This window comes from Lathamus discolor, chromosome 1, assembly GCF_037157495.1.
Source record: "Lathamus discolor isolate bLatDis1 chromosome 1, bLatDis1.hap1, whole genome shotgun sequence".
Lineage (NCBI taxonomy): Eukaryota > Metazoa > Chordata > Aves > Psittaciformes > Psittacidae > Lathamus > Lathamus discolor.
Genome location: NC_088884.1, coordinates 112,401,683 through 112,425,882, shown reverse-complemented (window position 1 = coordinate 112,425,882; position 24,200 = coordinate 112,401,683). Strand labels below are relative to the sequence as shown.

The window sequence follows — 24,200 nt, the reverse complement described above, 5'->3', positions numbered from 1 at the left end:
AGTCACAGATGCACAATAAAGTGATAGTACAGGACTAGAGAAAATGAAGCTATGGATCTTAAGAATGGAGACAAAAAATAACCAAAGAAGGGAAAATATGAAGAAAGAGGGCAGGGAAAAAGGAGAGCCAGATGTTTAATAATGCCCTTGTTGCTACAAAGATAAACTAATGGCACAAGACAATGTTTCCTGTAGAACAAAAATCCAACAGCAATGAGTCTTTATTCACGTTTAGTCACCTGACATGAAGAAAGTGTCTGTTGCATTAAAATAGTCATCAATGTAAATGGCAGCATGGCTGAACAAGTCCTTTTCAATGGTAACGAACATCCCACATAGTAAAGTCACTTCAACACAGCCTCATGACAATTCCCACATCAAAACAGTACTTTATTTTATATTTTTTTGCCTCATCATTACTCCCACATTAAGATCTTTCAGCTGTCAAGTGTACAAGGTGAAGAAAAAGGTTCTCAGTCAGCAAACACAGGTGCATCAGGAAGTATCTCCACAACACACCACTTCTGATCTGCTGGGTCCCAAGTCCATCCTTGAACGCTGGGCTCCCAGCACCAAGTGTAGCACACTACTAAGGCTACACTACTATGTTAGCTTATTAATTCTGCATACATCAGGCTGATCAATGTGTCAACCTGCAACAGACTGAGCATTGTAACTGAAAATGGCAAAAGATTTACTCTATTGAACTTTACATCATTATTTGATGTTAAACAATGAGGCAAATCCCAACAGTATATACAAAAACCAGCTTTGCTTTTACAAAAGATTTTGTTTCCCATATTGATTAATCCAGGCAGCTAACTCATTGGTTTATGCAACTTTATTGAAGAAAATAAATCAATTACTAGTAGAGCTATTAGTTGATCGCTCATCCATTGACAACTTGCATCATTTATTCAGTGCTTATATTAAACAGTGTTCTGGAAGACAGATTAACTAATAGCTCCAAGCCTCCTAACAAAATTTAAATGAATTACAAAAATGTTCTTAGACCCTATTTTTGGAATACAAGGGATGTTTGACTTCCAATTTCCATTCTCTGTAAAACAAGAACTGGTCATTCCTTTATTGACATGCATAAGATACATCACATTTTCTGTTCTGCTGATGCTATAGATTCAGTACCAATTCTCCAGACACATCAGTTATGAGCAAAAGTATATAATAAAACCTCAGTTCTCTAACACTGGAAGGTTTGGAACAAGATGGATGTCGCTACAGCAATGTTACTTCTGTGATGAGAGAAAAATGAACATCCATCTCCCCTCCCCCCTGCAGGTGATATCTTCAGTATCTGTTAGAGCAGTGAGGAATGTTTGTTTTTAATCTCATAACCAAGTTAGAATGAAGACATTGGCCACATAATACACATGCTCCATTAAAAAAAAATTCTGAATCTTGGGCAACTGTTCTTGTGTAACTACTTTACAGATTCTAAAAGCAGTTATTGTCCAAAGCTGGAAGAACTAAAGTCTTCTCAGATGAGCATGTGCATGAATGGAAGGAGGTAAACAAAAAAATAAAAAAGATGAGGTCTGATAGGGGAGCAGCCGGATAAGAAAATCAAAAAAGGAACAGTAATTTAAAGTTTATTCCAGCTATAATGCAGGTTATTCTGACTTTAAGGTAGCATCACATGGCATACTTCTGAGTCCATTCCCGAGATATTCTGTTGTACCTGCGAACAAAAACAGGAACTGGTGTCAGCATGAAAATGAATTTCTTAAACAGTCCATGATTACGTATGACTTTATACCCATCTCCCCATTCCCTCCACACTAAGAAAGGGCTCTTTCTACACTAAGATATACTTGGAACTGAAAAAACAGAAAATCCCTCCTGAAGTAACTAGGATATCCTCTCATCTACATGAAACACTGAATTCAAGACAAGCCCATCTGCTAGAAATCTGTTGTGAAAAACTACTGAAGGGGAAGGAATAGACTACCTGGGGTGGGAGAGGCAAGGAGAGCATTTTGTTTAAATATTGTCCTTAGGTAAAGCTTACAGAGTATCACATGCCATAAGTAAAGATTACTTGGTTAATAATGTCACTGGATACAGAATGTCGAATTTCCCATTTTAGACAGTAACAACACTAAGCGTTTCTTCACACTTAGTATTCTCTTTCCACATGAGTATATTGCTCAAGCAATTTTAAAAAGGACATTAAAAGAATATTTAACTACACTACTTCCAGAGGAATTGAGCTCACAATTAGTTTATACTTAACTCCATGCTTGTCAGTAAGAAGTTAATTTTCAACTATACAAGCAGAACATAATCCCCATACGTTTTCCTAGTTTGTATGTGGAAGACAGATGCTGCTGAAGAATAAAAAGTTAAAGTTTAGATTGTCTAAATTCACTCATGTCTATGCAAGAGGCCCTGCTACAGGGCATCACTTTTAATGACATTCTGACAAAATCTGGGCAAATACTTATCAGAACAGGTTGACAAGCTGTCTCAAAACTTGGTAATTATTTCATACTATCTTTTTTTCTTTTCGGCCATGCAAGAGCAGTATCTGTGAGAAATAGTGACTAGCCAATACATTTCACACTAACCACAGATCAAGCTGTTAAATATACAAGTTCAATATAACTGGTGTATCAATTATCTGTTAGTTAATCAAGTGCCTTAGAGCATGCAGCACCCAAGTGCTGACAAGTTTCCATTTTGTTAAATGCACCATAATGTGCAAATATTCTTACCCTACAGCATAGCGTATTTCTCTGTCCACTCTCTTGCTAACCTATTGTACCTAATTGGACAAGTATATTTAGCATTAATATTTTATATAAAAAACAATCTACTTCATATAATTCTGTGGAAACCGTTAAAACCACATAAAGAAAAAAAAAGTTTTAACACAGATACGAAAAGTTATGAAGCCTTTTTCCAAGGGGAGCACCACAATGAGGCAGCAAGCTGCTACCAAAAGAAAGCAACAGAATAACAAAGCTAACTTTTTCCTCAATATGAAGATCTGACTATAGTCTATTTATGCATGGCAATAAAACAAACCCTGGGCAATACATGCTTTGACATACTGCCACCCATGTGAGAAAACCCACAACTTCCAAGATACTAAGCCCTGTTGTTTTTAAATTATGCACTACCAAGAATAGGTACTCCTTTGACACACAAGTTCTCTCCATCCCAGATTTTCACAAAAGGCCCACTCAACAATTGCTGCGTGACAATGCACTCTTTCGAAGTCTTAGACAACTCTGTGCCTCTGTACTTACTTGTCTCTGTCTGTTTTATAGATACGTGCAATCTCTGGCACTAGTGGGTCATCTGGATTTGGATCACATAACAGTGAACAAATGGATAAGAGAACTGTAACAAAAAATAAAGAAAGAACTGAATTCTCAGGAGCAAACCAGGAGTAACAATCTCAGAAACCATGGAGCACAGATCTTTGCATTAGCATAATGTCAGCACAGGACAGAACCCAGAAAGCCTTTTCCTTATACACAGCCAAAATTTTTAATCCACTCTAAATAAAAAGCCCAGAACGACTAACAGTTCGTAAGAACTATTTGTTTCCTATTTCCCAATACCTAGAGCTGTCACTAAGCACACCAGAACAGCACTGTTGTCCCTGCACTATGACGCAATGTAGCAGCCAGCAAAACCGTGTTATTATGTATCCTGATGACCAGCACATTCCATGCTTTTGGTCACTCAACCCAGAACTTTTTTAAATTATTATTTATTTTCAAATCAGGCTGAATTCTTTCCCTGGTTTATGTAAGGTAGCAGTACTCTGGTCTGCACTGATAAAACTACACGTACGTTGTAAAGTAAAGAAGTAACACTGTTGTAGGCAGATATGATGACTTTATCCTCTCACAGCAGCTTTGACAGAAAAACAATAGTGACAGCATTAAAACATACAGAATCCACATTCAAATCGTAAACCGATTCCTTGGACAGACAGGAATTACAAGTTCTATAGACAAAGGAGCGCTTTGATGGATCTTTTGAAGCCACAGTGACCAGTGGCTTTGAGGCAAACCAAAATTTGATCATAGTGAAAATATCTGAATATTAACTGTTATTTACTATAGTAAACCAAGGAAAACTACAAAGCTTCTATTGCAGCACATCATTTTATCCTGAAGTAGAATCAGTAAGCTTAGTTCATGATGCAATACAATGCCAGTGCACATTGCAGAAAGGAATGCGTATCAGTAACAGATTTTTCATTCATTCTACCACAAAGATATGCCAGTATGACCCTGCATGTAATTCTAAACCGACTCAGTCAAAAAACTATGCAGGTTTCATTACTAAAATGCCTTTAAATTAATATGCAAGTGTGTATCTACATGGATATAGCTGCAAACAGTTTCCCAGCCTTAACTCAAATATATCACCACAACCCTGTTTCAATCCCAACGCTGACAGATTCCTCTGGGACTAAGCCAGTAAGCTCTGCTAAGAATACTGAAGCAAGGAAGTAGCCAGACAAGGCCTTCAACAGCCATGCAGCAGAAGGTGGTAAGAGAAAACCCCAAATATCCATGAAAAACACATTAAGATATCATTATCAAATTGGCAAAACAGTCTAGAAACAAGTGAGGGAAATCAAGAGATGGGTAAGAACTCTAAGCAAACAAAGCTAAAAGCACAATATTCAACACAAGATGGAAACATTTCTCCTTCATGAAAGTTACCTTTAGAAATAGTTAAAGCAGGAGACCACTGTGATCTTAGAATATCAAGACAAATGCTGCCATTACTGTTAATATTTGGATGATAGATTCTTGTCGTAAATGCAACCTGCAACAAAAAAAAAAAAGGAAAGAAGAGTATGTTTCGGTCTATGATGACAATGACATTCCCCTTTCTTCTCAGTCAAGCCATTAGTCATTAGTCAACTTCATTTACTCTGAAACAAAAGGATTACGCAGTTAAACTGCACCAAATTCACTGAAATGCACCCAAGCCACAACCTCTCACTAGTTCCAGTCACCAGGCATTATTTAAAACACAGCCTCATACTTGCCCTTTCTCTGAATCACAGGTGCCTGCATCATGATGAAGACTACCAACAGAAGTGTCTGAACCACAGTAACACTACTATCACAGAGCTAAAGAACTTCAAACACTGCAGCTGCTCCAAGTGCGCACTTTGACTGAAAATTAGAAGACAGTGCTAGTGTCTGATAAATTTAAGTGTATTTCACAATTACTGCCAAATTCTAGCAAATACCATCTTCACTGATTTTAGGCACTCAGCATGTTCATCTCTATCCCTAGTGTCACATTCCTATAGACCAACCCAAATAGCTACACTGTAATACTTGAGAGTTCCTTCATCAATAATTCAATTACAGTAATATAAAGCTAATGAGTTGTGTACCAAATAAGAAAAATACCCCACAGAAATAAAACCAAACATCATTCCAAGACATTCAAAATTCACACATACAAATTCGCTCCTAAATATATGCCCATTCTTGTGGTAGTCAGAGAAGGACCTAGTCATCTAATATACTGTAGGAATGCATGAAAAGAAGTGAGAACTGGACAATACTGCAGAGATGTGACAATTTCTGTCCTGTACTTGGCTCTTCAAAGAATGCTAACTTCACAACTGAGAAAGCAATACTTACCTTAGGTGGTTTGAAAGGGTAATCTGTAGGAAAGTGAATTGTCAAGAAGAATACACCACCCTGATATGGACTGTCATTCTGTCAAAGCAAACAAATAGTTCTCCTATTACCATCTTTACAACTAAATATCACTCAAGATGTTATTTATAAATAAATAAAAGAACAGGAAATTAATTTTAAAAACTGACCTCTCTCTCTCTTACCGACCAAGAGAGACAATTAAAATTCAATTACTACTTTCTAAGGTAAATGATACAGAACACATACAGGTCACTTTCCATATGGACTTCTCTGAGCTAAACAGCTTCTCAGACAATTCCCTCAGGACAACTTGGGAAAAGCATTCAAATGGCTCCGGGAAGTATGTGAAGAGAGTGGGGGTCCTCTCAGGTTCAAAACCCTCAAGCTCCATGTTGTGGCCATCCAGTTTTCAGTGGCCATGGACAGCTCTAAAGGCCTCCTATTCCCTCCTAAGTTTTGTCCTTGGCTCAGGCAGTGCTCAGTCCTGCAGAAAACCTATGAATGAATACATAGCTAACTCTGCTCCTTGCAAAACAAAAAAAAACAAACCCGAAACATAAGAAAAAAGCTACCCTACCAGCACCATTAAAAAAAAATACATCAAGATTAAAGTAAATTCTTCCTCCCTTTTTGCATTCATAAATCCACCATAATCAAGTCTGAGTGCTTATTCCCTGCTCCAAGGAAACAATCATGGGGTAATTCATTCAGGCATTAACTATTAGCAGTAAAGCAACATGTGGAAGTAAAAAAGTTGAAAGTAAACAGAGAATAAATGGAGTGGCTAAATAAGAACTGTGCGAGTTACTAGTTACAAGAAGAAATATGTAAGAAATTTTACTTGAAACTGTAACTAAATCTCTGAAATAGAGTTAACTATCCTATTCCATTGCTTAACCTGAAGACTGTAAGGCTTTTAATTCTAGATTCAGGACTGGGGAAAATAAATGAGAGACACAGACTACACTTGTGAATTATTTGCAAACTGAATTTTCATATTAATTGCAAGAACATTTCCCCAGTGTAGGAAAGTAACCACGTCTTAGTTAAATACCAGAAAATGAGATTCTGCGACACAAGACAAGGGACTCGAACCTGAAAACACATATACCCTACCTCATCTCTGCTGAAAACCTAGCACTCAAGATGCAAACTCTTGTATTTGGTCAACAGATACTATGTGAGGCCTTAAGGAAGCAGAAAGCGACCCTTTTACTGGGCATTTTCCAGGAATACATTTTTAGCAATTACACAAAGCCCTCTCAGAATGTGTTAAGCCAACGGAAGCTCTCCTACATTTAAGAAAATCACAGCCTGTGTAATATCCTATTGCAGAGGTGGAAGGCCAGATGATCGCCACACCACAGGAGCACTAGAACTACTAACACCACATTTCTGTCAGGATACTGCCCAACCTTGAAACAGGAGCACAGACCTTTTGATAGCACAAAAAGCACATGGGTAAAAAGGAGCGGTACATTATTAAACCAGAAGGAGAAGCTAAACATAATAATCCCAATTTAAATTCAACTGATGTTTAATACCTTATGTCCACGCAGACACCAGCCACATAAAATCATACTCAGTATAGTGCAGAACATTCCTTGCTATTTAAGCATGAATATAGCTATTAAACAACATCATTTTGAGGCACCTAGCTGCAATCAATGAGGACCAGGGACTTTGGAATGGAAAGCCGCTTTTCCAGTCAGGTGAACCTCTAATAAGCACATTTTCCAGAGCCACTTCCTAAAACCACATTTGTAACTATATTTAAGTCAGGGCAGTTCAGCATTACTAATATTAATTCCTACTTTGTGGCCTCACCAGAAGCACCATATTGTGGCTGCAGGTCTACTGGCATTCAATACTTCTTTCTCAGATTACAGAAGGTTTTGTTTCCTAAATACAGACAACCAGCCCTGAGAACTCCAGATGTCAAGTGTTTGCAAGTTAAGGTTTCAGTAAGAAAAACGTCTGCTTGCTTTATTCTAGCAAGAAAAAGGTGACATTCAAGTTTCAGATGCTTGTTGAACATTTAAGAGAGATTTTTTTTCCTCCAGTAATAGCTGCATCACATTTCAGTGACTTCGCCCCCTTCTAGTCCTAAAACCATTCAAGATCTCAGTGCACGACACCAAATCAAATAAGGACTCCCCTTTCTAAGATCCAAACAAAGGCATCCCAACTAATTCCTGGCACTAGGACCAGCTCTAGTACAAAGTCCATGCTAGATTCAAATTTTAGAAAAATTTAAATGCTAACAAAGTTCCTAGATATCGATAATGCCCAACATTGCTTCAGAGATCATTTCAGCTGAAAGAAATGTCCTCATAAAGCATTCCAGCAGTAAGTATCATCAGACTGATCCCCCCCTTCATTTCCTGTAAGGAATACCTCGAGAATTAAAAGCAAGACCCCCCAGTTTCCTCGTGAACAAGAACTCTCGTTTAATATTACGTCACAAGAATTAGAATACTTACAGGTCCCATAATTGTGGCTTGCCAATGAAACACTACAAAAGAAAAACTCCGCATTATTATCTATGCATGATATGTTTTGAGTTAGCACAGCAAAACACAGAACATAGGGTTACTTACTGTCATCTCCAACAGGACCTGCTGAACACTGTGCTGGAGGATCTCGGGCTAAGTCACTAAGTTCCTTTAGAAGAAAAAAGAATAAACACACCATTCAGAGAAGAATGCTAATGAACTGTCATTTAAACTTCATATCCAGCAAAAACCCTTAACAGTTTTGCCATATACAAGTACAGAAGAATGAACAGTAACAGCTATTAGAACCACTAGATCAGTATCAAAATTGTCTTTATACAAGACAAGCACCACCAAAACCAGCTAAGAAGGCAAACAGCTACCACGACTATGCTTTTCCAAGTATCACTACAGTGAAGACACTCCTGCTGAGGAAGGGACAGAAGGAGAGCAGACAGGGCGCAGAACCTGAAGTGGGCAAAGGCTAACCACTTTCTGATAGAGGATTTTCAAGGATTCAGTCTTAGCTAGAGAGGTGGGAAGAAAGAAAGCTGTTGATGAGTCTTCAAGAAACAAAGCACTGTGTATATAGTATCTGATATTAGACAGAAAGCAAAAAAAACCCAACCACACAATGCAAATTCAGTTTCATTTTCCTCACTACCTCCAGCAGGGATGTATCTTGCATAGAGTTAAGCAGACAGGAAAATGAAAAAGGATGACAAGTGCTGGAATCAGGCAAAATACCTGTATTTTTTATTTTAAACTACACATTTAAGACAACGGTGCCTTTACAATTCTGAATAACTGAGCTGCAGAAACAATTCCCTCCCCATTACAGAGGGCACCAGAAACTTCAGATGGAAAATTCCATGTGTAGTATCGAGATTACTGAGATGAATCAAAGCAGCTCAGCATTAATTCGTTTAAATGCTCTACAAGTTACTTGTTTGGACAGTGTCTTTTTAAATTAAATTTATACTTTCAGTTGGAAGTATGTAACAGGTATCTTCCCTCTCCCCTGCTCTCTTTTGAATCTAAAAATGGCTTCAGGAGCTTCTGTAAATCTGCACTTGTCCAGGCATCTAGAAATCATGAGAAAAAAGGGAAAACCTTCAGTCCCTCTCCCATATATTAAGCTGCATACAAGTTATTTTGCTACAAGTCTACACAAGTAATTAAAACAAGGACTTTCCATTAGTTTGTCAGGCATTTAAGAAACCCAGGCATATCTATTATGCTGGAAACACACACACCTTTGGAGCAGACAGCTGTTTTGCCTAGGAATATCCTAACATACATCCTTTATGTTTCACAAATTCCGCGCTTGCTAAAAATCTAGTATGTGTAAGCCAACATAAAATGAGGGGAAAAAAAATAGTAATAAAATTAAGTTCTCTGTGACACAAGATACCTCGCTCTTTGTAAGACAACAACTGCTGCAAGCACCGAGAATAACGCTACTTCAACATGCAGACATCCATATGCCCAAAGAAACCCCACTCCCAAATACAAAAAACCGGATTTCAGTTTTGCACTGGTTATGTAGTAACCAGACTGTTATGTAAAATGGAATTTTATCAGTTTTGATAAGCAATGGCAGAATGAAGTTAATATTACAGTTCATTTCACTGCTGCTTCTATTTGGAAGCGTGGGCAACAGCTCTTTCCAGATGAACACAGTAAATCCATTTATAGTACATTTCTCTACACTCCACAGTTATTACAGAGGGTCCCCGTGACAGACTTATTTCTGCCATAAAATATCACTTACTAGGTCCATATGTTGCTCAGCACCCTCTGGAAGGGATTGCTATGTCAGTTTACATCACCCATGCAAAGGCAAACAATAAATGTAAAATAACCTTCACATAGAAAGCTCCTTTAATATTTTGGGGGGATTTGGGGGGGGGGGGGTTGTGCTTTGGTTCCCCCCCATTTAAGAAATGCAGCAAGTTTTGTTAATCAGGCTTATTTCTCATCTAAATATATTATCCAGTTCTAAGAATGAGCAATCATTTCTAAAAACTAAAACAAAAATATTTTGTCCCTTAAAATAAACTGTAGCAACAGAATAAGCAAAGACACAAACATTACTATTTTAATGTACCTGTGTCGTTATTACTGAATTATTTGATTTAATCATGCAAGAAGAACAGATCCTATTTTTTAAGAACTATCACAGGAACTAAGAACCATGAAAAGGCTCTTCATATATTTTAAGAAAATTACAAAAATTAGTAGCATTAAGACAAGAAAAGATCATCATAAAGCAGACTGTTAGAGGTACGCGCATTAGTCTAGAGAGCTTTTCAAAAGGTACTACTGTCTTCAAAGAGACAAGAAATTGGTACTTGATAAAGTATGTTAACTCAGAAGGAAAATTAGAGTGCCTCTCTAATTCAACTAGATAAAGAAAATTCAACTGGAAAAAGTAAACACAAGTAGGACTGCAAATGTAAAACTAACATTAAATTTAGTAAGTTCTGGTGAAAATTATGTGCAAACCCCCGCTTCAGTAAATTAAGAATAATTTACAAGCTGAAACCGGGAGTTTTAACATTCCAGTCTCTAGGCATTTCAAAATACATGACCAGAATTACCCCTTTTAACCACTTGAACTGTTCTAGAGAACAAACAAGCAGTGATTTTCGTAAGCTAAAGGACTGAAGTGGTGTCTGGCCCAAAACACTTCTGTAAAAAACCCAAAGAGCCCTAATATGATGCACTTCCAAGCAGTTCAAACATGGATAAGGTTAGGAAAATAATACACCACTTCGCATTTCAACTACAGAGCAAGTAATTTACCCACCAAGTTAAAAAAAATAAGGCTTCTGTTAGGTACTACGGTCGGAAGAATAATGTTTGGAGTAAAGCTATTTGATTTAGCGCAGTGTGAAGTGCTGTGGAAGAACTCACGCAAATGTGAAACAAACGCTGGCAGTTCTGCCTGCTTACAGAACACCAGGCCTGTTTCACCTCCTTGGTAAGCCTGTGACACTTCACAGCTACATAAAAGGAGGGAGGTTTTTCCAACAAGGGAGCAAAAAGTTCTCTCTGTATAACTTTCAAAAGTGCCTTCTTCTAAAAGCTACAAGTGTGCTGAATCCAACAGGCAAACCGGAATAACTGTCAACTAAACAAGCAGAGGCACATGGGCTGTGATATGTGGAGCACAGTTGAAGCATTTCATTCAAGGAAAGGGAGCTCTTTTTTTAATTGTTATTTTTTTAAAGCCTCCCACTCGGCAGCAGAAACACACAGCACCCTTCCTGCCTTCTCAGCTCAGCCATCAAGAGCAGCTACTCTGCAACAGGGAAATATTTCATCTGAAAAACTCCTGACATCGAAACCAAGCTTCACCATTTCCATGAGTCAATTAAAGACAGCAATTTTTAAGAAACCAGCTCAATTGTTCCCCTGCTTTCCCCCGTTTCTCACCAAGAAGGTAAAAACCCTGCTCAGTTTCATTTTACAGAGGTTAACTAGAATTGTAGAATTTAAGTATTCTGTAAAGTTTCAATATATAAGCACTTTATGCTTCTAATACTCCTTCTACTGAAATACTTATTCTTTGGTTTACTTCTATTTTACTTTTTTGTTTACATTCAGTTTCAGTACTGCCTTCCTTTACCAAGAGGTACACCAAGTTGCATCCCAAGCTGTCTTAAAACCCCCTCAAAGCAGAACCCACACTTCCTTCGGGTCAGCTCCTACAGTTTTTCACCGTACTGGTGGCCTAAGGAAAAAAAAATAAAATTCCCAAGCAGCAAATTCCAACGACTTTGCATAGAAACAGAAAGCCAAATTTGGTTCAGAGTGATGTGTTATATGCCTATCGGAAAGGATTAGTCTTGAATTACAACCGTGACTAGTAGTCTCTGGCACTGCCAGAGGTTTCCGGTATAGCTCCAGCAGATCACCATTTCTGTGTCCCAGTTTCCAAATATAAAGTTGTGACAGTTCCTACCTCTCCACAAGGATGATTAGTCACTCAGCTGTTACAGATTTAAACACTCTTTAAGGAGTAAGCATCAATGCTACTGTTACAGGACAATGGCAACACAGCATATACAGGAAGCAATACACATACAATTTTGCAACAGTTTTGGGAAACTGAGGGATGATTTTCCAACAATTTGGAAATACAGCAGCAGTACCCGCCACTGCAGCAGACAGACCTGCTTTAACACAAATTCAGCACCAGGGTCTTCTGCCATTTTCACATAAAGTCTGTACCAGAAAAATGTATTTTTATTAGTCTAACAGTCCCATTCCTTATCTTCTCTCTTCTCTTTCTCTATAGATTCATCAAAAAGCTAACAAAACCCCTTAAACCAGTATTTTCAAGAAAAAAGTTTACAGAAGCTAACTAATCTGCTTGTTTTCCATAAATATAATAACTAACAGAAAATACTGCTTATGCTTCAAGCGAGGGTGGTGAGGCACTGGAACCAGCTGCCCAAAGTGGGGTAAATGCTCCACCCCTGTCAGTCAAAGGCCACGCTGGACAGAGCCTTGGGCAACATGGTCTAGTGTGAGGCGTCTGCCTACAGCAGGGGGGTTGGAACTAGATCTTAGTTAGGGTCATTTCCAACCCTAACCATTCTATGATGATCCAAAACATTGACCCATGAGTGTGAATGCAGGAATAAAATACTATTATAAACTGCAGAAGTGCCTATTTATTTTTTTTTTTAACAGAAAAGCTGCTAAAAACTCTTTAACAACTCCTTCCTAGCAGCTATTTAGAAGATTACAGAAGTCATTTAAAGGAGGAAAAAAAAAAAGAAAAATTACAAAGGATACCTCACCCAAATATGCATGAGCAAGACAGTGAAGGAAAATGTTTACAGGAACTAGCTGCTTTTCTCACAGATGTTTTCAGGTCTCAGCAAATTCAGTAAGAAATGACAGCCTGATGCCTACCAAACAGCCTCTTTCAAGGTACCAAATAGAGCAGCATCTGCGTCAGCTCCCTTCCTTCCCATTTGTCAGCATTCATACTGCCCTGTGGCACTACTGCTGCATTTTTCTAGTTTAAGCTGGAAATAGCCTGGGCTCATTTTTAATGCTAGTAGCAGCTGACTTAAATGCAGAGTGGCAGAAGATCACTCCCACCAGAGCTTCAGAAGAGCACTCATTTTCCTCCACAGGCATAGAATCATAGAATAGAATCATAGAATAGTTAGGGTTGGAAATGACCTCAAGATCATCTAGTTCCAACCCCCCTGCCATGGGCAGGGACACCTCACACTAAACCATCTCACCCAAGGCATAAACTCAGAGTTAAATTTTAAATTGATCTGCAACAGAATTATGCTAAAATCATTTACTGCAGCTTTCTGGTTTGTAATCAGGAAAGCATAATAGAAAAAATGGGGTTGATTTGCTTTAAGTTCTGCCTTGGAGGGCAAGAATGGTTAAACCAATAAAATCGTAAGTTCAAATTAAAGAACATAAAGAATACTTAAAGCCAAGCAAAAATCAACATTTATTAGAGTCCTTGTCTGATGTTGTGTCAAACAGGATATTTCCAACTCTAAGCATCCAAAAATTCATCACTGCATTACTCTGACTCATTAGCTAACAGATGAAAACAGCTTTAGAAAAGAAGGATCGAAAGCAGCTATACAGGGAGGGGAAGACCATTTAAGCCTGTTTGAAGATTAAGAAGCGTCAACCAGCAAAGAACTACTGCCTCATCCCACACACCTGCATTTGCAGTTTCAGCCTGAAAATTAATTACTCCTGGAAGCAGAAAATACCAGTCTGAAAGAACACTAAATGTGGATTTTTAAGCTGAATAAGGAAGCAATGGCATGATACACATCACAAGACAAGTGTAAATAGTAGAAAATTATCAGTTTCAAACAAGCTGGCCTTTTGGGTAACATTTATTAAATGGAAAAAACAATGCATAATGACAGTGCATAATTCTGAACTATGTAGGTTCCTGTCACAAAAAGACACTAGAGCAAACACGCAGAGAAAACACATGAAGGGCAGTCAAAGAAAACAGCAAGGGCCAAAAAGCACGGGACAGTTTTCAAGAAACCAAAAACATGACCAGGAATGTAACAGTTGTGATTGTCCCTATCCTGATAATGCTGCTTGTTCTACTTTTCACAGTCCTCCTTTCTCAAGCCTTTAGTACTGGACTTCTCAGGCTACACACCACATATTGTTTGTACAGTATCTAGCAACAATATCATAACTGTATATTACAAAAACCCCGAAAAATATTCATGTTTTAGGCCTCTCAAGGAAGGAAATGCCACACTGCTGTGCAACTGCTAGCTACTGCATGTGCTTGGACAGTGATAGAGCTGCTCAGATGACTACATATCTTTTCAAAGAACCTACCTTTCAATACGCAAGCCGTTTGTGAATGCGACTATTGTCTACAGCTCCTCTGTTCTGAAATCTGGAAGGTGTACAATGTAGGTAATGTTTTTCAGCAAATTTCAGAGTTACCACAGCTGAAATGTTTCTCAATTGTATTCCAACCTTTTGCAGAGTTTACTTCTGTAGCTGGACAGATCCAACTGGAAAGGGAGCTCAGTTACCAGCTCTGCTTTCCTGGTCACCCATTAAAAACATTCCGCACAAAAAGGATGGCAACTACACACCTATATTTATGCTCTGAACTCAAAGGTATGGCTTGTTCCCCCCCAGAGTAATCAAAACCCGCAACAGTCTTACTCAAGAAAATCTGACTGCTTTACACACATCAATTCCAAGGCATTATGACAAATACCATTCCCTGAAATTAACAGTGGTATTAAAAACACATGCTCAGTGCAGGATAAGGGCTGTGCACACTGACTGAAGTACACTGAAAGGAAAAGTGAAGCACTGCTTAACTACCTATCCATTCAATAACCATGTATTTTAATCCTGGCTTTTCCAAGCTTTTGAATACTGGACCCTGAAACTGAGCATACTGTTCACATGGAGATTTTCCCTGCAAGAACCACAATGATCTTTGGTTCCATGACCCAGGACTACAATGCAGCCCTCAGAGAAGATAACTAGTGTAAACCAGCCACAAGAGAAACTGCAAGATGCACCTAGCTGAACAAAACAGAAGGAAAACAAAGAAAAACAAAGGAACAGTAAATTCCGTACAGACAAATGTGAAGTGATGTACTTGGAAAGAAGTTTATATTCAAAGTAAGGCACTCTGGCCTGATGACTACCACTCAGGAATGAGATTTTAGCATTGTGACAGACAATTTCACACAAATGCTAGATTAACTAACACTCATTAGATGCTTGGGTTTGGCAGTGTTATGTTGATAGCCTTCCTACAGGCTGCCCACAGTTTGTCAAGGACATAGCAACATACAGAGGAACCTCAGCCACCAGCACTTGACACATCAACCAGAAGTAGCACCTCTGCGCACTGCCCTGGACTCCATGTGGCAGAGGCCTTCTAGAGTTTGCCAAGCCTCCACAAAGAACAATTTTGGGGACTGGGAGAATAAAGGACAAGGTTTGTGTAAAAATCACATAACCTCGGTAAGCCTGCATTCTCTGAATAAAAGTACAAGAACTCTCCACGTTCACAACGAAATATATGGAGAGGAATATCATATAACAAAAAGTTACCGAGTTAATATTCTAACAAATAACACATCTGTGATCAGTGTGGTGAATTCATTTTTAGATGTACTCTGACATCTTATTCTGAAATTTAATTATTTAACCTAGTGAACTTTCATCTCTCCTTTTTAAAAAGCGAAAATCATCTCTCCTCTCTAAAAAGCAGGCTTGTCTTTTACCAGTCCATGTTTTATGCGAATCTAAAGATGCATGTGAACGCTACTGCAATATACCATGGGGTACAGTCTATGAACACAACTACATGGGGATGATTATACCAGCTTATCTACAACTGAACAATGACCCCACCATATTATGCTATTGCGCATAATTACCCTTCGTAATGGGTCTGTGTTTTGAACAGCTAGTGGTAGAGATACAAACCTAAGGCCTATCAGATTAGGTAGTTACACACAAAACCACACAAAATCACAGTGAGCCAAGAGAAAAGCCCCAAGGAAACACACAAAGCCTGTTTCTGGAGTGCAGCTGCTCTTACAGTTGAGTTCTACCCTGGCTATCTAGACAACACTGATTTCTACAAGTCTTTAAAATGTTAAAAATATATGCATATTTTTTATATACATATATAAAATTAAGGAAAAAGTGTTTAAAATTGTATTTGTGAACAGACCACAGTCTGAATTAGGGGAATGGAAGGGAGCCACTGCTCATCTGGCAGACTGTCATTCAGGAGATTCTACATTATTCAAAAAAGAAACTAAATCTAAGATTAAAAGGAAAGACAAATTTTGCAGTTATCTGATTTAGAGAATTATCTGGCATTTTTATTCAAATAGGCCAGCAAATGTTGGGAAATATTTATTGCACAAGAGCAAGACACACACTTACTAGAAACCTAAAAGAGCTTACAGAAGTGATGGCCAACCTAAGTCCAGTTTACAGAGAAAGCTTAAAGTTCACTGAACACCTAACACAATCCTCATGCCCTCCACTGGAAAAACCTAAAGCACTTTAGCATCTGTGCTCAGTTCAGTTTGCAACTCTGGTGTCCAGATGCTTGTGGAAAGGATTAAACATTTGTCTCCTCCTTTTTTCACTAGGCCCTAACATTTGCAAAGCAGTCTGCAATCCTCCCATCTTGCTTTCTTAAAACCAGACTAAAAAAACCATTACAATTACACTGGAAAAAGCTGCAGGAGATCTTTAATATGTCTATCATATCACGCATCTCAAAGGGATGAGGTTCAGAACAAAGGCTTCCTGTACTCAGAATTTTAATACTAAAGTTTACTGTTGGTAAAAAGCCTCTGAACAATGTCTAAACAAAATACATAAGAATCCCCTCTACCTCTTTAGCTTTCAGTCCTGCATCCTGCAATGCTGTTTGGCTCATTTTTCAGCACTAAATCTCATCTACATCCAAGTGTTTTATGAAGGGTTGTCAAAGGTATAAATACCAATTTAAACTTGTGAATGTAATTTTAACTAACTTTTTGTTGCAAGGCTTCCCCAACACTACCTACCACATTCAATTCAGACCACTGCCCCATGAACTGCCTGCCCACTGAAATAAAAGGTTTTTTATAAAAGCTCCTGTACTTGAGTTTGAGGTGTTAAATTCAGATTCAGGACAAAACTGCCCAGCATGAGCAATGCAACACGGTTTTAAGCACTCCTCTGGTAAAGCCAACTTCACAAAAAGCAAGTACATACAAAATGCACTGCTGACTGCAATCATATCTACATTCTCACTGCTCCTTTCGTTTCTCACACTAATTTCTTTTTTCTGGCAGGTTACTTCATCATATCAGTCACAGGAGAAAACGCATGCTTGTCACTCAGCTTTTTCAATGTAAGCTACAACATCATAGCCTAAACTATCAACAAAAGCCAGCTTATAATGAAATACCAGACCTATTGCTGAAGTGCAGACCACACACACCCATCTGCCAGCTCTGATGTACAGGGGAGGGACCTATGCAAAAAACACGGGGCACAGTTAAAAGTGGCAAAACCTTAATGTTTGCAACAAAGATTTACTGGAGATTGTGTATCAATGCCCTAATCTGAATTACACAAAAGCTCTACCCTTTTCCACTCCTTACCAGCTGTCACTTGACATCTCAGACAAGGTCAAGAACCTCCACCCTTTCTCTCCTTCAACAGTTCAACCCCAACAGATACAGAGAAAACATTCTCAGGTAGGAATGAAGCCATGCTAGAGGTGGCCTCCACAAGGGACAGAGATGCCTTTGCCAAGAGGCAGTTTACTGCTGTGTATTCAACAGCTGCTACTTACAGCTGTTTACATCCTTCCCCCTCCCTCCTCCATTGATGTGAGTGCACAAAGAAAGGCATTAGTGCTCCAGAGCTGGTTACAGACTGGGGAGGCTGTTGAAGGGAGCTCATTCTATGCAGCTCTACATCAGCTCTTCTGTAGAAGAAACTCACACAGCGCGTAATAGCAAAAGCACCGGCTTACTTTCAAAAGCAGATCTTTAAAAGCTGGAATGATCATAAAGAAAATGTTGACTGGACAACCTTTTAGCCTGTACATTATCCCACCCAAATCCTTAACATACTGGAGAACTCTGTTTTTATTAAGGTTTGCAAGAAGGACCCATCTAATGGAATATTGATCTCTGAAGTTCTGCATATTACTTAAGTGAGATTAGAATCCCCTTCTCTCCCCATTCCAATGCACATATTTAAAGATCTGTGCTGACTGGGAACTTGGTTCACAAGCCTAGTGCCCAATTCACAGGAGAAATCTTAAGCTACTGCAGTCCAAACTTTCTAGTTAAGGAAGCATCAATTTTCCTCCCATTAAAAATAACTAGTTCTTAAAACACATCCAAGACCATAGCAGTAAATGCTGCACTTGAATATGAGTATCAAACCTACCCAATTAAGAGGCAATATTTCTATTTTACTGATATTTATTTCATAGCATAAACGTCGCTTCTGACTATTTGGATAAGATAAACCTTAAAGAGAATTTAAGTGATGACAGCTTTCATCTGAGGCTGAATAGTTCTGTCCTGTCTTTTAAACAAGACTGAAGTTCTTTGATACTAGTGCTTCCCAAACTCCATTACTAACATCGGAATACTTAAAATCAACCACTGCCTTGTGGCTCAACATGACCCTTCCAACCAGTGAGCGCCATAGCTGCACTGCACTGTCTACTTGAGGCAAGACTTGGTCTACTCCTGGATAATTAAGGTGAAGTAACTGAAGTAAAACAGGAAATTTGATACATTCAGAGAGTATTTACAAAGGTTTAAAGCATTTTAACTAAACTCATGAAATGTACTTCATTAGCTAGTTGAGATTAACTTTGAGTCCCTGAACAGATAATCCCAGTCTTACTTCCAAACATTCATTCAATGCATAAGATCAATCATGTAACTTCAAGTTATTGAACTATTTTCAGTAAACCCAGCAAACTAAATCCAAGACTCTGAAAATTAAGTATTGTAGATTTCATCCAGAGAAGAAAACATAACTCCAGACAGCTTTTCTAGTTTATTGTTTTTTTTTTTTAATTTCATACTAAGTTTAAAGGAAATAAGTAGCAGTTTAAACCAAAAGTAATAAGCAAGCTCTAGAACTCTTTAATTAAATCATCTTTAAAAAAGCTACATTTTTGGTTAAACTAATAAAGAATTCCATGCTGCCTTCATTGCTACGTATTACATCCAATCTCAAAAAAATATTATGGTTATCACCAGGGTTAGCAGCATTTCTTACTATGAGCATCCACAGGAATGGGGTTAAATCTGCAATTAGTTATACAGGTAGGAATAGCACTGGAGGCCATAGCCTTGAGGAAAATAGTTATTCTCTACTCCACTATGGTCAATGGAAATCTTCAATATGAGCTAAAATGTCAATAAATGGCTTTGCCACCTTCAGCCTTTAGCTTCCCAGATGCCAACTTCACCTAAGATTTTCTATTAAAATACCCTGACATAATGATGCCAGGTTGCTCAAGCAAATGGACACAAGGATTTTCAGCTGAGCCATTTCATGCATACACCTCCTATGTAATTTCTATTAATCTCCTGTTTTAATTCTACTTTTAGCCTATCAAAACCACCACTCAGGCCTTTTATACTACCTCACTCTAATGGATGCATATAGCAGTGATAAAATGGATGCGCATCAATGATGTAACATTCTCGTGTTTCCTCAATTTTATGCATTCCCAATTCTGTACTCCTACATAAGTGTTTCCCTGCTACCAGATCATCATCATCATTTGAAGCGGAAGTGCCAACATGCTGCAGCAATTACAGGATGTGCATTTAGCAGGTACCACTTGACACTTCAGACCAATACCACATGCCACAAGCATGTGTCAAGCATTTAGATACAAGCTCATAAATCAACATGAATTTGTTGAAAATTGGGGGAAAAAAAGAGTTGGGGAAAAAATTTCACCCTCAGGAAACAGTTAAGATGTAGGTTCACATTATTCTATGGCAAAAGCAGTTGCTTGTTATAATAAAACAACTGCCACTCTTGTACAAAGCAAGCCATACAAATAAAAGCAGTGTTCTGCCAATCAAATGCAGGCTGCCCTCAGAGCAGATGGCACAGATGTGACCAGGAGCTCCAGCATAACATAAACTCTCTGGGAATGGCTATAGACCTGACAACTACTTGAGTCTGGAGAGTGCTTTAGAAAGGGTGTTCCAGAAGAAGATAACCCAATACAGAACACACAAATACTCGTGCTTTCATTTGCAAGCCAGAAGTAGAATTTGCCAGTTATGTGTTAAGTAGGAGTTGATGCATCCTGAATGTATAACATACTTCAGATTAAATTTACACACACTAACACAGTCTTCAAGTCTTGATTTACACAGTATAATAAAAAAAACTTAGGTTTGCCTCATATGTACATTTAACAAAGAGGAAGTCAGCCAAACAGACTGAAAAAACCTTCACTGATGCATTCGGGATGTCATCTGCTGCAGGAGACAACAAATTCTAGTCCTGACAGGTAACACCACAAGTAGACTAAATCAGCTGTGTGTGATTACAATGTTCTGAGGTCCTGATCTCTCTTTAGCCTGTTGTGATCTAGTGCCAACAGCGTACTAGAAGGAAGTGGAGAGTTTCAAGGTCTGATTTGTGACCTTATGACTGGAAGACAGGGGATCCCATCTCTGTCTTAGCGGTTCGCAGGATTAAAGTCTAAATTCACAACCGTCTTGTTGCAAAGTTGGTCCTGCTATTTTTGGATTTCAGCCTCAGTAAACACTCGTATTGGAAACCATGCTTGGGGAAGACAGCAACTTGCAAGCAGTGGTTTCAGTTTAGCAAAATGCCACTTTCCAGGTTGGCAAATACAAAATCAAAACTGTAAGCCATATGTGAACTTGGAAGTGTACCTTGTAACAGTGTAAACCGATTAAAAATAGCACCTCCGAAAATAAAAAATAAAAAAGCCAAACCCTTTACAACAAAAAAAACCCCAAACAAGAAAAAACCTTAAACCAAGCATCCCATCAATTCTAAACTCTAGCACTGGGCAAAGGAAGAAGCTTCATACTACACAGTACTGTAGAGTGTAAGGACCAGTAAGTACACTGCTGCAAGGACAAGACACTGCACACAACAGGCCAAGGCCTTAAAGTCGAAGAGATGACTTAGTGATTCAAGAGCCATGCTGAATCGCTTTAAGGTTCTGACCACCAGATGACTACCTAAGTGGGGGTTTGCTTCAGTTCATGTTTGACAATAAATTCTTACCTGCAGCGCCTGAGTATGTTTCATAAGCACGAGCTGATGACAAAGCATACCAGGGAGTATCCTAGCTGTGTTTCAACTCAAGTGATATCATCCACTAATACAGGGGAACAAGTTTCTGATGGCAGATTCAAAAGGAATTGTTCTGAAATTCTTGTGAGAACACAGCCAGAATTCAAAGACAATTCCCTCAGCTAGCACTAATTCAAAATAGATTTAAAATTTTCGGCGATGGCAGAACTATCCTTTCACTAATAAATCATAAATAACCTCTTTTTGACGAAAATGCGCCCACGAGCACTGCCAAAGTGATGCAGAAGTACAGTAAGGCTAATAGCAAACTTCATACAGTGCCTCTAAAAGATGGTTTGTGCACGGAAGTTTAGTTCACCGATTTTAGGACACGCTGACTTTCTGCCATCTTGGCAGGCTACGAGATGTCCAAGAAACTCCTCTCAGCTCTTGAAATACGTAAATGCTCCACGTAGCTCGCGAAGGAGCACAGATCAACAGCGACTTCCCGGTAACGCCACTGCGCTTCCATGGCGTTTGCAACTGCATCTCAGCGATTCCCGAACTCGAAGCACTGCCGCCGAGAAAACCTAAAAGCTGCCCCAAGTGCAGCCTCACGTCAGGAGCCTTCTTCCTCGGAAGAGGTTTGAAAAAAGAACAACAAAACAGAAAACCCACCCCCACTACCCCCAAAAAGAAAAAAAAAAAGCGGGGGGGGGGGGGGAACCCAACCAAGGCCAAAACCAACCAAAAGCAACAATCGAAAAGCCCAACAAAAACAAAACTTTCATCACCTCGGCATTTTTTCCGAGTTAGCCGCGAAGTTACTCCACCCGGCTCCGATTGTGCAACGGGGAGGCGGCTGCGCGGAGCGCGCTCCCGCCCGGCGCGGGGGGCGAGGCGAGGCGAGGCGGCCGGCGCTCCCCGGCCGGCCGGAGGGCCGAGGCGGTCCCGGGGCGGAGAGGGGAACACGGGGAGAGGATGGCACGGCGGCAGCCGCTCCGGAGCCGGCAAGAGCGCGGACGTGCGTGGTGTGTGTGTGTCATGTTATTGCAGAAAGCGAGAGATCCCGGAAAGAGCCACAACTAGGCGAACCCGCCGCCATCTTACAATGCGGGAAAGAAGTTGCACGCCAGCGGTGAGAGACCGGCCCGAGAAGCGGACTGCCTGCCCCAAGGAGGGCCGCGATCGGACCGAAACCCTCTCCGTTTCGGTACGGCACACCCGTACCGGCACCATCAGGGCCGGCCAACAGCGGAGGGACAGTGGCGGAGCCGGCACCGCCGAGCCAGGGAGGCTCCAGGCTGCGCTGACATTTGAGTGTCCCCGGGAGCGGCGCCTCCTGCACCCCGGCCTCAATCGAGCCGCGCCCCGCTCTCAACAGAGTCCCCCCCACGCCCGCCCTCTGTGGCCCTCGCCGACTCCCGAGGCCCCGGGCCTAGGCCGGGAGAAAGCGGCCTCACCGCCCCAGCCGGGCCGCGGCCTCGCCGAAAAGATCCGGCCGCTACCCGGCCTTGCTCCGCCAGCCTCCTGCCTCTCCCCCTTTCTCCCGGCGGACATTCCGCCCCCCCCCACCCCACCCCCCCCGAAGCCGTGCCCCTCTCGGAGAACGAGGAAGGAGAAGGAAAAACGGAAAATAAAAATTAACCAAAAAAAAAAAAAAAAAAAAAGAAACAAGCCCGACGGGGGGAGGAGGGCGGCGGGGGCAGGCGGAGGAGGAGCCGCCGCGCTCACCTTGTTGATGCGTTTCAGCGCCATTGTGTGCGAGTGCCGCCGCCGGGCCCGTCTGTGCGCCGCGGTGACTCCGCGCTCCGCTCGCGCCGAGGGGGGGCCGGGAGGGAGGGAGGGAGCAAGCGAGGAGGAGGAGGGGGAGGAAGGCGGAGAGGGGGAGGGGGCAGCGGCGCTTTTCCTTCCCCCGGAAACAGCCGAGGGGGGCGCCCGACCGGAGCGCTGCAGCCGCCCGGAGCCCTGCGGGCAGCGAGGCCGTGCGCTGGAGGGGCTGCCGAGGAGCGCGCCTCCCGCCGCGCTGCTCCGCCGCCTCCCGTCACCACCGGGACGACGAAGGCCGTGTGGGCTGGAAGGGAGAAGCGGGAAGCGGCCCCGCCCGCCCGGCAAAAAGGGAGGACGAGAGAGCCCCGCACAGCCGCCGCCCGCCAGGCCCAGGCACCGCGGGAAGGCGGGAGGCGGAGCCGCGGAGGGGAAGGGCGGGGCTGGCCGAGACACGCCGCCGCCAGGGGCAGGGAGAAGGGGCGGAGCGGCCGCTGCCGGGTGGGCCGGGCGCATGCGCCGCCGGTGCGCACTGAGGCCCGGCCCCGCTCCGCTCCGCTCCGGTTGGGGGTGATCTCGCGAGCGGTAGGCGCCGGCTCTTAGGCGGAGGGCGGGGCAGGGAAGGGAAGGTTCTGGGGCAGCCCGCGGCTCCCCGGCCGGGCAGCGCTCCGCGGGGGCGCTTCCTGCCGCCCCGGAGCGGGGCTGCCCGCGGGTCCGCGGCAGCTACCTGGGCGCGGGGGCGCGCTGCGCTGACGACGAGCCGAGCCAGCCCCCCCTCCCCCCGAAATGGCGGCACAGGCCGGACCTACATTTGTGCGGTGACGCGGTATCCGTCCGCGCGGTAGCCGACAGCCTCAGCGGTCTGTCAGCGCCGGCGGGTGGCACTGGCAGGAGCTGGCTTGTCCGCGGCCGGACGGTGCTG

General features: G+C 41.4%; 1 protein-coding gene across 2 annotated transcripts; it reads right to left on the bottom strand.

Annotated features, from left to right (window-relative positions):
• Window positions 1-185: 185 nt before the first annotated feature.
• Window positions 186-23,989, bottom strand: UBE2D3 (ubiquitin conjugating enzyme E2 D3). 2 transcript variants are annotated; one of them, XM_065691017.1, is made up of 8 exons: window positions 23,246-23,989; window positions 8,273-8,336; window positions 8,156-8,187; window positions 5,652-5,729; window positions 4,710-4,815; window positions 3,273-3,366; window positions 2,736-2,785; window positions 186-1,699 (listed from the first exon to the last, which is right to left on the bottom strand). In XM_065691017.1, the coding sequence occupies exons 1-7, from the start codon at window positions 23,792-23,794 to the stop codon at window positions 2,737-2,739; spliced, it is 972 nt and encodes a 323-aa protein (XP_065547089.1). In that variant the 5' UTR covers window positions 23,795-23,989; the 3' UTR covers window positions 186-1,699; window position 2,736. The 2 variants fall into 2 exon arrangements, with proteins under 2 accessions (XP_065547089.1, XP_065547081.1); XM_065691009.1 differs by lacking the exon at window positions 2,736-2,785 and having other exon boundaries at window positions 23,246-23,809.
• Between the last annotated feature and the right edge of the window lie 211 nt (window positions 23,990-24,200).

Bases quoted from the DNA above. Each gene is read 5' to 3' on its own strand.
- UBE2D3 (XM_065691017.1), bottom strand. From the start codon at position 23,794: ATGCGCCCGGCCCACCCGGCAGCGGCCGCTCCGCCCCTTCTCCCTGCC. The intron at 8,337-23,245 runs GTGAGCGCGGCG...TTTCTTCTAAAG, and splicing joins CGCTGAAACGCATCAACAAG to GAACTTAGTGACTTAGCCCG. The intron at 2,786-3,272 runs GTAAGTACAGAG...TTGTCCAATTAG, and splicing joins TATAAAACAGACAGAGACAA to GTACAATAGGTTAGCAAGAG.